General features: G+C 35.4%; 1 protein-coding gene across 1 annotated transcript in view; it reads right to left on the bottom strand.

Moving 5' to 3' along the window:
• Positions 1-288: 288 nt before the first annotated feature.
• LOC128217347 (striatin-interacting protein 1-like) overlaps positions 289-17,322 on the bottom strand; it is a 40,864-nt gene continuing 23,830 nt past the window's right edge. Inside the window, 9 exon segments of the mRNA XM_052924449.1 lie at positions 289-3,132; positions 3,658-3,862; positions 7,092-7,196; positions 7,828-7,894; positions 12,604-12,704; positions 13,151-13,200; positions 13,203-13,276; positions 13,633-13,736; positions 14,393-14,539. Of these exon segments, the coding sequence (XP_052780409.1) occupies positions 2,882-3,132; positions 3,658-3,862; positions 7,092-7,196; positions 7,828-7,894; positions 12,604-12,704; positions 13,151-13,200; positions 13,203-13,276; positions 13,633-13,736; positions 14,393-14,539 (1,104 nt within the window). The 3' untranslated portion in view covers positions 289-2,881.

Genomic DNA, 17,322 nt, shown 5'->3' with positions numbered 1-17,322 from the left:
GGCTAGTAAAGTTTGTTAAGTTGTATTACATTATCAGAATATATATCATTATTAGGTCCTATGTTGCATACAAGTCAGTCATATAGCAGAACAAAACATCTTGCATTTTTTATGTTTAATTCTTTTACAGCTAATAAACTGAAATATATATTTTGGGAAATTCAAACACTCAGGAACTTTCAGGGCAAAAGTACAATGCATATTTAAGACAGACATCTTATGATCTATGATCTAAAATCAGTCATCAGTCACCGTCCATGTACTTTCCAGAATACAAAAAGAATATGCTTGAATTCACGTTTTATTTTGAGATTTTCTTACATGTAATACAGTTATAACTTCAGGAGTTTGTATTCAAACCAAGTAGACTTTTGCAGATTCATACTTCAAAAGGCTCTTTCCGAGAGAAATGTAAAAGCTGCGAAACTTCATGACAATGCCCATATCATACATGAACATGAACATGCACACACAATAATATTAACAGGAGCTGTAACAGAGGCAGCACTCGACTTTTATGCCGCTTTTAACTTTAAGGATTGCAAAACTTGAATGTATAAAGTTTCATTACAATACATGAAGTTGTTGCTAGTGTTAGCCAACTTCAAGATTTAAGTAGTTTGGAAAACATATCTAAAATTTAAATGCAATGGCTGTTGTATTTGCTGAGATGCTTACATCCAAAACCTTATCAATAATGTGATGCCAACACAAGGGTGAGAAGAATAGCTCTCCTTTTTCTTCCAATAGTCAAGCTACAACTACATCTTATAAAGTTTCATAACAAATGTGTATTTATAACAGCAAATATTTAATTTCAAGAGTAACAAAGCTAAATATTCAATCCAAACCATAAATAACAAGAGATGTTTGTCAAACATTATGCCCCCCCCCCAGTCAATGTTGTCAGGATTATATGGACAATTGGATGAAATATGCATGAACGAAATGACAGCTGATTTGTCACTGACATTGGATGCTGTTGAGGCAGTTTTAAGATTATGACCATTCAAAGTGTGAGGATAGAGTGTGTTATAACCATGACCTTTGACTCTATGACCTCAAAATCCACAGGAGTCATCAAAAACCTAAATGTCAAGTTTGAGGGCCATGGGTCCAGCCATTGACAAGTTATCACACAGACAAGCTTTTTTCGTTCAAGGTCATTGTGACCTTTGACCTGATGACCCCTAAAATCATGAGGGGTCATCTACAGGTCAGATGCAACTCCAAGTCAAGTTTGAGGGCCATGGGTGCAGGCATTGTCGACTTAGCGCTCGAAACATTTTCGCATTCAAGGTCACTGTGAACTTTACCTCTGACCTGATGAATCCTAAAATCAATAAGGGTCATCTACTGGTCAGGCCCAACATCCATGTCAAGTTTGATGATCATAGATTCAGGCATTGTTTAGATATCACTGGGAGAAGATTTGTTAACTTTTTTGCGTTAAAGGTTACTGTGACCTTGACCTTGGCCTGATGACCCCCAAAGTCAAGAGGGGTCATCTACTGGTTAGGCCCAACCTTCATGTCAAGTTTGATAACCATAGGTCCAGGAACTGTCGAGTTTGCTATAAAGGTCACAGTGACCTTGACCTTTCACCCCTAAAATCAATAGGGGTCATCTACTGGTCTGGCCCAACCTCCAATTCAAGTTTGAGGGCCATTGGTGCAGGCATTGTTGAGTTATCACTCGGACAACCTTTTATCATTCAAGGTCACTGTGACCTTGACCTTTGGCCCAATGACCCCTAAAATCAATAGGGGCCATCAACTGGTCAGGCCCAACCTCCAAGTCAAGTTTGAAGGACATGGGTGCAGGCATTGTCGAGTTATCACTCAGACAAGCTTTAAAATTATTTTACCATTAAAGGTCACTGTGACCTTGACCTTTGACCCGATGAGCCCTTAAATCAATAGGGGTCATCTACTGGTTAGGCCCAACATTCATGTCAAGGTTGATGACCATACGTCCAGGAATTGTTGAGTTATCACTCGGACAAGCTTTGGTCTACCGACAGACCGACCGACCGACATGTGCAAAGCAATATACCCCTTTTCTTCGAAGGGGGGCATAATAAAGCTGAGCACTGAGACAATGGATCGATTGTTCAGAACTTTGTTTAAGTAAACAACCCTGTTAACATCATCGTTGTTAATGTTCAAACTGTTACTGCTGTAGAAGTTCATTCGAAATACTTCTGGTCTTCCCTACTTCAAATACTATTTGAGACAACTGTTTCAGTTGTACTTGTTTATATTTAAATATGAGAGAACATCATGAAACATTTAACGCTTAACAGTTAACAACGATGTCAATTATCATATATTTTAACTTAAACAAAGTTCTGTAATATATTGTAAGTTTTCAAGTTATGATCAACATCAGGTATTTTCCCTAACTGCATTGCCACAAGTTCTTCACCCATGACTACAAACAACATTTAGGCAATTATAATACCTCAAATACTGTTTCTAAACTGAAATATTTTAAGGCGCACAATTTAGGTTGACGCAAACATATTTGTTTGATTTTAATGCATTATCATATTTTACTCCTTTCACTTTTATGATCAAAACAAAAGAAAGCATATGATTCAGGTACAGATAAAAAATTAGCCTTCATTTATGATTTTTTTTTAAATAATTTCTATGATGCCAGAAATTCCCCAGTAAAAAAGGAGAAAACATATCACTTATATTTGTTTATCTGTTCACAAATCATGTACTTATTTTGTTCTGACCATTCAAGTCAAATGAGTTCATCATAATAATGCATTAAACTGTTATTTATATTTTTGGCATCAACCTGTATTGTGCCCCTTTAAGGCAATAACAATACCTCAAATTTTGTTCTTCACTTCAATATCTAAGCCTACTCAATATTGCACAATTTGATCCCAATCGATCTGATTGGAGAACACCTCCATGTCCAGCCACATTTCATAGTTTTGCTTAAATTCTTCACTCAGATCAAGATCCTGGCCAAGCACACTCAATATACAGTTGTCCACCGGTTTGTAGTCTTGGTCCGCTCCATTGGTCCCATAACGCCGATTGTTAAACCGGTCCACACATGCGCGTAATGCACACTCCTCAGCTTGAAAGTCCCAAGGTCTTGCATCCATGTCTGAAAAACAAAAGCAGATACACTTAAAGCTGCACTCTCACAGATTAACCCTTTCGGCAAATTTTTATGTCTTCTAATAAGCCAATTTTTGCATAATTGTCTGGAAACCAGTGATAAAAGACTGCTGACAAAAGATCAGATCACAGTTTTTCTTATTCATAATCCAACGACCCATATGGCTGATGTGCATAGCAGCTAAATAACAAAGACCGTATTTAATAGGCAAGCATAGCTGCTTATACAATGTAAAGCTGATGTGTCAGTACACAGGAAATGCAAATTCTTGCACACACTGTATTACATATTTATATCATTTTTTGGCAACATGTTTTATGCCGCTGGAAATGTAAATGACACCAAGTATTATCCAGACAATACCTAGTATTACTACATTATATCAAAAACAGGGAAAAACAACAAATATATTCTATAATTTTGTAACAGTTTCCAAGGAAATCAGAATACCTTTCAACATTAAATTTGAAAAATAAAAAAATATGCCATATAAGTTAAACAAAACATTACCATTTCCATAAGCCCAGTCATCATTGAGGCGATGTCGGACCTTTTGATATATAGCAGACATGGTTTTCATGTTGGATTTGCGCCACTGTCGACCCAGGTATTTGGTTTGCATCTTTAGCAGCTTAAGGATGTACAGCTGCATCATTGCGTGGCGAACCTTTAATGCTCGTTTCAAGATTGGAGCCGATTTGAAAACGACCAGCATCTGTAAAGAAAAGTTAGCAATCAATTAATATAATTTACCAGTATTTATATATTATTAATAAACTATTGCGAGGCAAACCTTTAACACTCATTTCAAGATTGAGCTGACTTGAAAATGAAAGATCGTTAACAATCGATTCATTTGTATATTTTACCAGTACATGTTTGTTTTTACTTGTAATTAAGTATCGAGAAGTGTCTGCTCTAAAATTCCAGCTGACTTGAGTACCACCAGCCTAGTACAAGAAAAAATGATCAATTAACTTATATTTTACCAGTTTATGTATTAACTCATTATATGCATTATGGCAAACCTTCAATGCTTGTTTCATGCCTGGGGCTGACTTGAAAACAACCATCCTCGGCACCTCAACATATTAATATTATATATGACACCCTGGGAATACTGGCTAGCTCAACCTTGTAAAGTTTGAATATCCATACGACATTTTGCCACCTACCAAATAGCTAATAACAAAAATGAAAGAATCTCCTTTGTGTAAAGCTTTCTGCAAATTTGACATTAGATCACTCAGAACCGAGATTTCATCTTTAACTACTCAGTCATTCTGTACAGCGTGAGGCATGTTTCATGCGACGAAACAAAAAACAGCTAGATTCCACCTCATTAATTCATTATGAATACAAGGTTTTTACAGCAGATTTGCCCAAGATATTATGATATGATATGAATATGCTGGGGTGCTGATTATGGAAAACAACCATCATACAGTAAAGGTGCAATATTAATAAATGATGCTTCAGTAAATATTATAATAGCACTTAAGACACCAATGAAAAAGATGTCAATTTTGCAAGGAACAATTAAAATGCATAATCCATAATCAAGCCAGTAGTGTGTATGTGAGTGTGTGTGGAGGGGTTCGGGTATTGATCAACATAGTAAATGGCCTTGATGTCATTTTAATGTTTGAAAGGCCAGTCATACAACATGACAATTCAGTAAAATGGTGATACTTAATGTACTAGTTCAATTTATACAAGGCTAAAGTGAAAATCACAATGATAGTCTTGACACATAGAGAATATAAGCTGGCCATTCACAGAGCATCGACCTCTGTAAATTTGAATAACCTTTAATCAAAATCAAATACTGGCCATTCACAGAGCATCAACCTCTGTAAATTTGAATAACCTTTAATCAAAATCAAATACTGGCCATTCACAGAGCATCAACCTCTGTAAATTTGAATAACCTTTAATCAAAATCAAATACTGGCCATTCACAGAGCATCAACCTCTGTAAATTCGAATAACCTTTAATCAAAATGAAATACTGGCCATTCACAGAGCATCGACCTCTGTAAATTCGAATAACCTTTAATCAAAATCAAATACTGGCCATTCACAGAGCATCTGCCTCTGTAAATTTAAACAACCTTTTACTGTGATTAAATACCGGCCATTCGCAGTACATGTTATATTGTAAATGTTAATGACCAATTTCATCGAGAATAAATACTGACAAATCGCAATATGTCATGGCAATTGAAGGATATGGTAAATATTGAAACAGAGACATATACATTAACACTATGCTGAGTGTGGTGTTGTGGAGTAGGTGTCCACCTCTCAACCAAGTGTTCGTGGGTTCGAGCCTCAGCAGGGACACAGTTCTGGTTTCTACCCTTGAAACAGACTCATACGTGATTCTTATAAACTGTCTTCACAATCTGAAGCTCAAATAGATTTGTATACCCCAACTATGATAATGAGATGTAAAAGTCTTGACACACGCTGTTCACTAGATAACCTCTTCACCTAATTGTAACAACACTAGCGTGATGACCTCCTGGTGTTGTTTGTGTGCAACTCTATAGTTAAATTTAGATGGATTTATTTATTGCAGTTTTGAATTGTTATCATACTTTGACTGTTACACAACTCTTCAGTTTGCCCAAATCAACGTGACTTTATATAGACTGTTGGCTTACGAATTGTTGTCACATTTCCACCGTTACACAACTCTTCAGTTTGCCCAAATCAACGTGACTATATATAGACTGTAGGCTTACGAATTGTTGTCTCACTTGATCATGTCACTTTACTTCTGCAGTTTGTACAAACTGAGGAACATGTCTATTACCTGGATAGAAACCAGCTCATATGCTCAAGATGAGACCACTAAAGTTCACATTAAAGATGATACCAAAAGGTGGAACTAAGAATCAGAAATGAGATTTGATTTTTTAAGTTCTTCAAAACTGTATGATTGGGATCATTCCACATGTAGACTAAGTGTTTGTTAGAAAACAAAAATTCTGTAGTCAAAAATAGAATCGAATTGGACAACTAATGTAAATTAATGAAGTTAGATAAAAATTGATTATGGATTCTCATATTTGATTAATCAGCGATATTCAGAGCCCATTGATAATGATTTGATTAAATTCAGTCATCTCGCACAAACTAATATAGGCCTATTTTCTAAATATAAATATACATGCAGTTCAAACTGATATACAATAACCATTGTTTTCAGCAGCCTAAAACTCATTGGATAGTATCCAGCTGTTGGAAAAATATTGCAGTTTAAAAAAGTATGGCTGTGTAAAAACATACTTTAGATTTTATAATAAATGCCTTATTGTCCAAACTGGGCAAAGCCACTCTGTACAAGATTGGAAAAGTATATATCCTACCAGGTTGGTTCAAAACATCTGTACAAAACTTCACACAATGTTGCTATCTTTACTTAATGCCATCTGTTTACCCACAGGCATCTGAATCATTGTTTGTCACTAAAATATTGTTTAAAACCATTTTGGGTACATACAATGAGATAAACAACACATCTGAAGATATTTAGTGTCTTTGATATACAAAAAAGAAACTAAATATCTTCAGATGTGTTGTTTATCTCATTGTATGTACTCAAAATGGTTTTAAACAATATTTTAGTGACAAACAATGATTCAGATGCCTGTGTGTTTACCAACCAATTTAAACTTATCTCCTGTTTATTTAGAACAAAAATTCTGTAAAGCTTAGGCATCTTAATGAAAACTGATTCAAAATGAGACTTTTCTAATTCCTGATATACCTTTTTTTATTTTTATCGGAATACTTTTGGTAAGATTAAATTGAGACAATTTTACTTGATTTTTTACCACTTTTCGATATGGCAAATATTTGTGTAATAAAACCATCAGAGCAGGGTGGTTTTTACTGGACAGAAATGGAAAACATTTAGGGATTCCTTATCTTACCATGGTCCTAGAGTGCTTCCACTTGGTAAGTTTGTTAAGGATTCGAAGCAAGTTGATGCAGGAAAACACGTTCCGCCAACAGTATAACTGGTTGTCTCCCTTTTCCTTAAGGAAAGAGCACAGTTATATAATCACATCTATCAATAGACTCAGAAACAACAGATCCAACATTACAAAATCAAATATCAATACATCATAGACCCGGATACAAGAGATATGACAAACAAATCTCACATTATAAAAATTATAACATTTATAAATGTGGAAAAAAAACACTTTAGTTTTCTAACAGATCCCACACTCAGAAGACATTTCAAACCTTATTAAAAAATAGTAAGATTTGACACAAGAAAAACATGAAAAATAAGGCATGAAACAAATGAGCATAACATTTTTTAAACTCAATAGTAAATGCAATTGTCTCTAACCTATTCAAAAAGTCCTCATATATGAAAGTAGTCTTGTTCTTTGAGTTTTATAGAAATATTTCTTTCTTTCAAGCACATCAGCCCTGCAGTGGTAAAATAATTTACGGGCTTGCTCAAATTTCAGACTTCATATTGCAGGACTTATTGATATTATTTCATGCCAAGCACTTGTGCATGAATCCTGGCTTGTTCATCCCCATCACTAATTTCAATGACTATCACTGACAAATTTAACTAACCTAAATACAATATACCATCATCATAATACCCGCAAACTAACATTCATTCTTTCTAGTTAAGCAACTTACAAGTGCTTCTGCAGTGATTTCTTGTTTTTCCCCTACAACGCATGACGGAAAATCCAGAACTGGGATACTGAAAACAAAAATTATAAAGTCAAACATGATATATAAGTTTTAATTACTTATTTTTCATACCGGGCTTTTCTGGCCTTTACAGCTATAACAGTTGTCTCAGTTCCTGTAAGGAATACTTTAGATCAGAAGTGTATTCAGGAAACTTACAGAGCAATTCAGATTTTGATGTTCATAATGATGATGTTAACAATGTTGTTAACTTTGTAGTTTGAACTATCAGTCCATTAATATAATTATTATTTCGCTATGTTTGAAATTCAGAACTTGATTGATTTGTGGTTTTGTACCTTTCAATGTTTGTGGGCTGACTGGGGAGATAACTGTAACGCAAGGAAGCCCTCAGTGGTTTGTACTTTTATTTAAATCGTTAGTAGTAATGGTTGGGATACACATACAAATTCACGTATTTCTTCATTTTATTGAAGAAACATGGAGTAAACAGTACGATTTCGCTTGAAATGTGATAATAAAGCTTTTTTATGTTTATCTCTGTTAGAACATATCACACACTATTTTTTTATAACTGCATCAAACCCATGCGCAAAAACCTTGTGTTGAAGAAGCTTGTAATAAACTAGTTTTTTTTCATTACTATCATATACCTTGAAAAGTAATAATAAACCATTTTTTATGTTTTTTTCTCAGTCAAAACGAATCAAAGAATAATACAGAACTGTATGATTGACGCATAACAACCTATCCCAAAAAATCCATGAACGGTAATAATAACAGGTTGTGGTGGTTTTTTTTAATTCTCAGTTAAAAAAAAAAAAAATAAAAAAAAAAATGTTATTATTGCATTGAATTGATAAAAAAAATATTGTTTTGAAGATGCAATAAACAGCACAGTTGTTTTTTTATGTAAAATCTCTTCTAGAATCTTCCTTGTTTCAACAATGACTGAGAAATACATCACATAAAAAACCTATTATTTATTTGCTTATAACAAAGAAATTCCATGGCACTTTATAATCCTTAAACATCTTGAGTTGAGATGGGCAAGCACAGAAAACTGAATTCTTAAATGTTTCAAAATATCTATACTATAACTAGCTTTGACAAAATATGTGTGCTAGATTGTAAAACAGTAAAACATTATTATTTGTAATAGATATAGCATCAGTTTTACCTAGTGAGGCATTTTTACAACAAAATTAATTTATTTACTGTTCTGCTTCTCCACCTCAGACTCATGGCGTTAATGTATAGGGACACGGTATTGTCCAAGTACAAGATAAAAGACAAAAGCAAACAATTACTGCATTGACTGCTCATATGAGCCGCATCGCGCGATTTTGGGCCTTCAGACATATTTTTGCTATAACAATGTTTTAAGGTATTTGAATGCCATGTACTTTCAGAAAGATATTCTGAAATTTTCATGTTGATATCACTTAAATTGCGTAAGTTACGTGTTTACAAGTGAGATCATGCATTGCGCATTTTGAATACTAAATTTGACGTCATTTAAATGATGTGCAAAATTATTGTATCAATATTACAACTAGCTTACAATTTAAATTATTTTCTTATCACAGAATCTTTAAGGAACATAAATTAAGATAAAAATAATGAATCATTTTTGTATTTTTAATACATTTGGCCGTTTTAAACACAGACTATCAATCCAGTCAAAATATGTCGGGACGAAATCCATGGTTGCTATGGAAACATGAGTAAACCAATGGTCATAAATTATCAAGAAAATGATGCACCAATGACAAACCTTAAAAAGAAAGAAGTCAGGAAGAAATTGATTTACATAGAAAAAATCATTATTTTTGGCATTTTTTATTAATGATTATTTCATTTGTAATAATTATGTCCGAAAGCCCAAAATCGCGCGATGCGGCTCATATATCTCTTTTGACTCAGATGGGAATTTAATAACTCAATAACAATTGAACTTAGGACTCGCTCACGTGTTTTGACCAATTTTTTTTCAGGGTAATGCATCTAAAAATACTTAAAATTATTTTACTCTTTGATACTGAAATTGCGGATAAAATATGATTGATGTATAAAAACCTGGTTGTAGTAGGGAGTGAACCCATGCCAGTACAGATATTTAGTTTTTTAGAAAACTGACACCAAAACCACTTGACCACAAGGACTCATACATAAGCCGAGGGATAATTTAACCTTTCAGCCTTTTGTTGAATCACATTACTACAGTTTTCAAAGACAATGTTTGAGCATATCTCATCATTTTGTAAAGGGTTCCGGCCTCAGAATCTTAGTTTTAATATTTACATTTGATTTGCCACACTTTATTTCATCATAAACAAGAGATGTTTGTCAAACATTATGCCCCCCCTGAGAACCATGTTGTCAGGATTATATGGCCAATTGAATGAAATATGCATGGACCGAAATGACAGCTGGTTTGTCACTGACATTGGATGCCGTTGAGGCAGTTTTAAGATTATGACCATTCAAAGTGTGAGGAAAGAGTGTGTTATGACCATGACCTTTGACCTCAAAATCCATAGGAGTCATCAGTTGGTCACAAAAAATCTAAATGTCAAGTTTGAGGGCCATGAATGCAGGCATTGACAAGTTATCACACAGACAATATTTTTTCGTTCAAGGTCACTGTGATCTTGACATTTGACCACATCATCCCTAAAATCATAAGGGGTCATCTTCGCATTTTCAAGGTCACTGTAAACTTGACCTTTGACACGATGATTCCTAAAATCAAAAAGGGTCATCTTATGGTCAGGCCCATGTCAAGTTTGATGATCATAGGTTCAGGCATTGTTGAGATATCACAGGGAGAAGATTTGTTCACTTTTTTGCGTAAAATATAACTGTGACCTTGACCTTGGCCCGATGACCCCCAAAATCAAGAGGGGTCATCTACTGGTCAGACCAATCCTTCATGTCAAGTTTGATGACCACAGGTCCAGGAATTGTTGACTTTGCTTTCAAGGTCACTGTGACCTTGACCTTTGACCCCTAAAATCAATAGGGTATTCTACTGGTCAGGCTCAACTTCCAAGTCAAGTTTGAGGGCCATGGGTGCAGGCATTGCTGAGTTATCATTCGGACAACCTTTCACCATTCAAGGCCACTGTGACCATGACCTTTGGCCCGATGACCCCTAAAGCCAATAGGGGCCATCTACTGGTCAGGCTTAACCTCCATGTCAAGTATGAGGGCCATGGATGCAGGCATTGTCGAGTTATCACAACGACAACCTTTTACCATTCAAGATCACTGTGACCTTGACCTTTGGCCCGACGACCCCCAAAAACAATAGGGGTCATCTACTGGTCAGGCCCAACCTCCATGTCAAGTATGAGGGCCATAGGAGCAGGCATTGTCGAGTTATCACACGGACAACCTTTTACCATTCAAGATCACTGTGACCTTGACTTTGGCCCGATGACCCCCCCAAAAATAGGGGTCATCTATTGGTCAGGCCCAACCTCCATGTCAAGTATGAGGGCCATGGGTGCAGGCTATGTCAATTATCACAAGAACAACCTTTTACCATTCAAGATCCCTGTGACCTTGACCTTTGGCCCAATGACCCTCAAAGCCAAAGGGGTCATCTACTGGTCAGGCCCAACCTCCATGTCAAGTATGAGGGCCATGGGTGCAGGCATTGTTGAGTTATCACACAGACAACCTTTTACCATTCAAGGTCACTGTGACCTTGACCTTAGGCAGGATGACCCCCCAAAACAATAGGGGTCATCTACTGGTCAGGCCCAACTTCCATATCAAGTTTGATGACCAGGTCTAGGCATTGTTGAGTTATCACTCGGACCAGCTTTAAAATTATTTACCATTAAAGGTCACTGTGACCTTGACCTTTGACCTGATGAGCCCTTAAATCAATAGGGGTCATCTACTGGTCAGGCCCAACCTTCATGTCAAGTTTGATGACCATACGTCCAGGAATTGTTGAGTTATCACTCGGACAAGCTTTGGTCTACCGACGGACCGACCGACTGACATACCGACATGCCTGTGCAAAGCAATATACCCCTCTTCTTCGAAGAGGGGCATAAAAATTGCATTTTACAAATCAAACACAAGTCCCTTTCAGGCCATTCGGGCCTTGGATTCTTAATAATTATCAGTAAAATGAATGAGCTGTTTGTGTTATTGAGTAATTTCTGCAGTATTTTCCAGTATTTTAATTCATAAATTATCTTATTGCACTTGTTTCATTATTTTATTAGATATTTTTGTAAATTGATCTTTAGCCAACATTGAAATTTGACTTGTAGTTGAGAAAAAAAAGTGTACCCATTTGTGACATTTATAAATATTTAAGATATAATTGAGGTTACCACCAAAATCCTTTATTTGAATGGTCTCCTGACTTGTTACACATTACCACATTGCCATTTAAATAATAATGTTATAAATAAGGTGATTTCATATTGGCCCAGTTATTTGTCCGAGGTAAGCTGTATTGGCCTGAGCCCTTCAACCTTCAATGTATTGTTAAAAGGTCAAAATATCCATCACTTTTATGTAAACCCTTGTGGCATAGTGGTTAAGGCATAGGTTTTTCTAAAAAAATATTGACTTTACCTGCTTTGTTTCACAGCCCACTTAAACAAAAATATTTTTACTTAACAGTTGTTCATGTTTTGGCAAAAAAAGCACAGCTTAAGCGAAGCATATGTGTTTTCTAGCTGTCAAGATACTGCATACTTACATGTAGGATAAACTGCACTGACTTACCTGTTTTTTGCGGTGACGTACAAAACAATGTTTTGATTGAAGAATTTCAACACCAGTGGGATACAATTCGCAAACACAAGGTGTTGTGACATAAACTCAAACTGAAAAACATAATGTCCCCGTCATGGCAGAAAAATAATCTGCTTCGTGGACAGCAGCACTTTAGTTCAAAAACATTAAGTGTAGACTGAACAACTATTGAAACCAGAGCTAGGGGCATTATTAATAGAATAATACATGGTTGATCATAATAGCCCTGACGTGCCGTGATAATCTCACCGTCGGAGACGATAATCATTATTGTGGGAACGCATTTCTATAGTAAAATGTTACTATTTATAGTAACATGTGTATTATCCTCGGTTAATGGTTAAACAGTGTAAATTTTAATATTTTAAACTTATTCTTCAAGTTGCAGCTAATTTATATTGCCAAGGTAAAATAATAGGCATGACAACAGCGACTCCAAGGGTAATGACAATACTTCAACGTTATCTTTGAGAGAAAAACGGAAGAAGCTAAAATGAAGAAAGTCCAACATTCATACCTGATAAATGTGGTTCAGTTTGAAATGTTTCAGCATCAGAAGAACCAGCCCGAGATGGCCTTGACAATAATCTCCTTGTGTCTGTTAACATCTATGCCAAGTTTCATGGATTGAAACACAGTCGTCCTGTAGAAAAGCAAATGCCGCTTTACCATAGTATATATAACTAATATGCGTGGTATTATACATGTGTGTATTAAACCAATTTGCCATCAAGATGTAAATGATTAGACCATAAAAATACCTTGAACACCTAATGCCATATTTCATTGATTGAAACACATTGTCACATTGACTATCATGGAAATTTCATCAACATGCATTTAACTGCGCATGTCACATCTAACAACTACCAACTCCTTGTAAGGCACTACCCATTTATTTGATAAATATAAAATGCTGTGTATCCATACCATCAATCCCTTTTATATCTTTAAGGCACATATAAACATTAAAGACTTAACAATTCCAATCAAACTTACGGCATCTCCTCAGGCAGAGGCAGCAGGTCTGCTAAAATGTTGATAGAGTCTGTCTTTGTCTTGGCAGTTGGGGCTGCAGCCAGCAAGATCTTCAACAAGGCAATCTGGAGGTAAAATGTGAACAAGCAATGAAAAATGTTATTTCTGTAGACTTTTCATGTTCATTACTCTAGTATTTATATATATGGGCAAGGATAAAGCTTTGAAGCTTACCTCAGCCTTGTTCCCATACTAGTATATGGGCAAGGATAAAGCTTTGAAGCTCACCTTAGCCTTCTTCCAATATATGGGCAAGGATAAAGCTTTGAAGTTCACCTCAGCCTTGTTCCCATATATGGGAAAGAATAAAGCTTTGAAGCTCACCTCAGCCTTCTTCCCATATATGGGCAAGGATAAAGCTTTGAAGCTTACCTCAGCCTTGTTCCCATATATATGTGTTGAATTTAATTCTATACCAGATACCACAATTTGTGAAAAGAACTTTATTGGACAATATTTTTTAAACTAGGTATTTAAACATTCACATCTCTTATAAGAAATAAATTATGATAAACTGTTCTTTTATAAATTGAAGTTTGTTGCTGTTTTCTCTTTCTGTTGCATTTGGTGGTTGTAATAATATACAGACCTAGAAAATAAAACACCATCAATTGACACATCTAAGCTGAATTTAAAATATAGAGATGAAGATGCACCTCAAAGACATTATGCTCATGTCTATCACAGATGCAAATTTGGAAAAAGATAGAATGTAACCTACCATATACTGTGGTAGGTTGGGCAGGATGGCCTGGAAGAGAGCCTCTGATGGGGTATTGGGGACATCAGTCTCCGGTCGTGACAATGGATTTTTGGCAATCTCTTCTTCACGTTTCACTTGTAGTTCGGATAGGGACACATACAGATGCTGGAAAGAAATATTTAAATGATCACAGATGATTTTCGCATCTATTACATGTTAAGGCTAATATTAATATTCACAGTAAAAGACTATTTTATGAACCGCATTGTGCGATGTGAATATAATAAAGAACATTCTTTCATGCATGATAAGGTTGATGTTTGCTTTATCATCTCTTACAAGCTAATTTGACAGCTGCACCTGTCAGGCCTTCCCGAAATTTGCCAAGAAATATATGTGAAAAAAGGGTGACAGTTGTTGGAGTATTGGAAAGTTTTCAAAACACCATGTGGCTAAATCCATGAACATAAGTTTCACCTTATACCGTGCAAATTCACTAAATGCAATGTTAATTTTAGTTATCTTCCTGACATGTGCTTCCAAAAAAAGAACACCCCTGGACATGAATGGACTGTTTAAGCCTAAATAAACCTTCGGTTTGGATAATCCAACCCTACCTACGAAATATAGGTGCCAACCCTACCGTTATTTAGTCACTCTAAAAAAAATTTTTTTTAATACATTAACATTATTCTCTAATAAAACCAAATAAAAACAAGCCAACTTCTATTCCCATTTTTTAAAAGGATGTAAACCTTACCAAACTATTTTGAGTGCCTTATAATATGTTGTGACATTCAAGCATATCATGCAGTGTTTTGTTTTATGAATATTTTGACATTGTATGATACTTGTATGCTTGTCATGCTGTGACATCAATAGACTGTTTCCACATGGCCATATTGCACTAGGTAGACATGGGGCAAATATTTCTTTAAAAATAAAAATGAGTACTTGACTTATTTTGTTGTTTAGATGCCAACTCTGGGTCAGGAAAATTTGTCAAAATTTCTGGGATCAGGTGTTTCAGGCTACAAAGTCCTGATGCAAGTGGAGGACAAAGTTAAATTCATACTCCTGAAACAGGTGGTTGTCAGTGAGGGAGTCTTTAAATTTGCCCTTGCTCAATGCCATCCAATTTCAGTGGTTTTCAGTGAGGGAGTCTCTAAATTTACCATTGCTCAATGCCATCCAATTTCAGTGGTTTTCAGTGAGGGAGTCTCTAAATTTACCATTGCTCAATGCCATCCAATTTCAGAGGTTTTCATCATTTTCTTGCGTAAAATGATGGAAAAACTATGTAATTTCTGTACAACCCTGTCAAATGATTGCCCAAACTCAAACAGCATTTAATTAAATGGAATCACTGACACATTTTCCAACAATAAAATTCCACTTACTAACAATGTAAGTTTGCTACTGTACATGTAGCATTCCATCAACAAACTCTTGAAGATCAAATACTGTCGAGCAATCCTTTAAACGGAAATTATCAAGTTGTCCATCCCAAACACTACAGAGTTGTATAAAAGAGCTGTACATTACCATCCAAGTCACTTTTGCTTCAAGCTCCTTACGTGAATTAGAATTTCATGTACTAAAAGTAAAGCGATGGATTCCTTCGATGTCATCAAATGTCTCGATGATTGTATGACTGCTGTTCAGGAAAGTGTTTGTAGTCTTATGGACAAAATAGAGAATCTACAATGCTCCGACATAACCGATTTTCAACAAGCTTATAAGAATGTGAGCTTGCGACTTGGCAACACCAGAGATCAGAGAGTAAGCAATTTACGACAGTATTACTCTTCAAAGAAGGATATGTTTCAGACGAATGATCAAAACAACATTAAGGGAACACAGAAATCCTCTCGTACAACGCAAAGCAGAAACAGTTCAATGAGAGCAACTTCTGCAGATGATACTAAGAAAGACAACAAAGACTTAAAAGCAAAACCGCAACAATATGCTGAAAAAATTGAGATAAACCAGTGTGACATTGAAGACTGCAAAGCAGACAATGTAAAATGTATAGGCAACAAGGACAAACGAGTCTGCAATCAAGAGTCGCCAAAAACAAATTCGAAGACAAATGCACCAAAATCTTCAAAGAAATGGTTTTCCAGCCTTAAATTTGTTAAAAAGACAAAATCTGTCCCAGCGAAAGAACGAAAGGATTCCAAGACAACATCAACGTTGTTGCCTCATTTGTATTTAGACTTCAACCACAGACTCAGTGGATACGAACCAACAAGCTTGCCTGGAATTATGCCATTACAAATGGACACCAACCCATCCGTGTTTTTGGTGAAAAAGTAACTATAATAATTGTTTGTAGCAGAATTTTTGCACTGTGGCTATGTCTATTTATATATTTGTATTTCTTACAATTAAACATTATTCGTTACATGATTGGGTTATTTGGCTTTTGTGCTTGTAGCTTTCATTGTATTGATAACATGATTTCATTTTGATTGTATGTTTTTCATCATTGCATTATGTTGCCAGAAGTATAATGACATTATTCCCAACTGTGTATACATAAAAATGAATAAATTTGAAAAAAAATAATTCTCTGTTCTTTTAATATCTTTTTTTCCAGTCCACAATAAATGCATTCAATTAAATATAAAATAAAATAAACATTCCTGTACATGGCAGCTCTGAATGCTGAGTGGTAAAGCTTTTACTTCAGAGGTGGAATGTGCAGGGTTAAATCCTGAATCGGTTGTTTCATGTCGAAAGATGATAAAAATTGGTGTCTGAGTAGCTTCATTGCCTGGAAATCGGCATTAATAGGATAGTACAGTCAAACCTCTTTGGCTCGATACTGCTTGGCTTGATATCCTCATTGGCTTAAAAATCGGGCAGACTTTTTTTAATTGTAATTTTTTTGTTCATATAAAATTTGATCGGAGGGCTACATTTTTATCCACGCTCTATGTAAT

This window comes from Mya arenaria, chromosome 14 (genome assembly GCF_026914265.1).
Source record: "Mya arenaria isolate MELC-2E11 chromosome 14, ASM2691426v1".
NCBI lineage: Eukaryota > Metazoa > Mollusca > Bivalvia > Myida > Myidae > Mya > Mya arenaria.
This window is presented reverse-complemented; position numbering and strand designations above follow the sequence as displayed.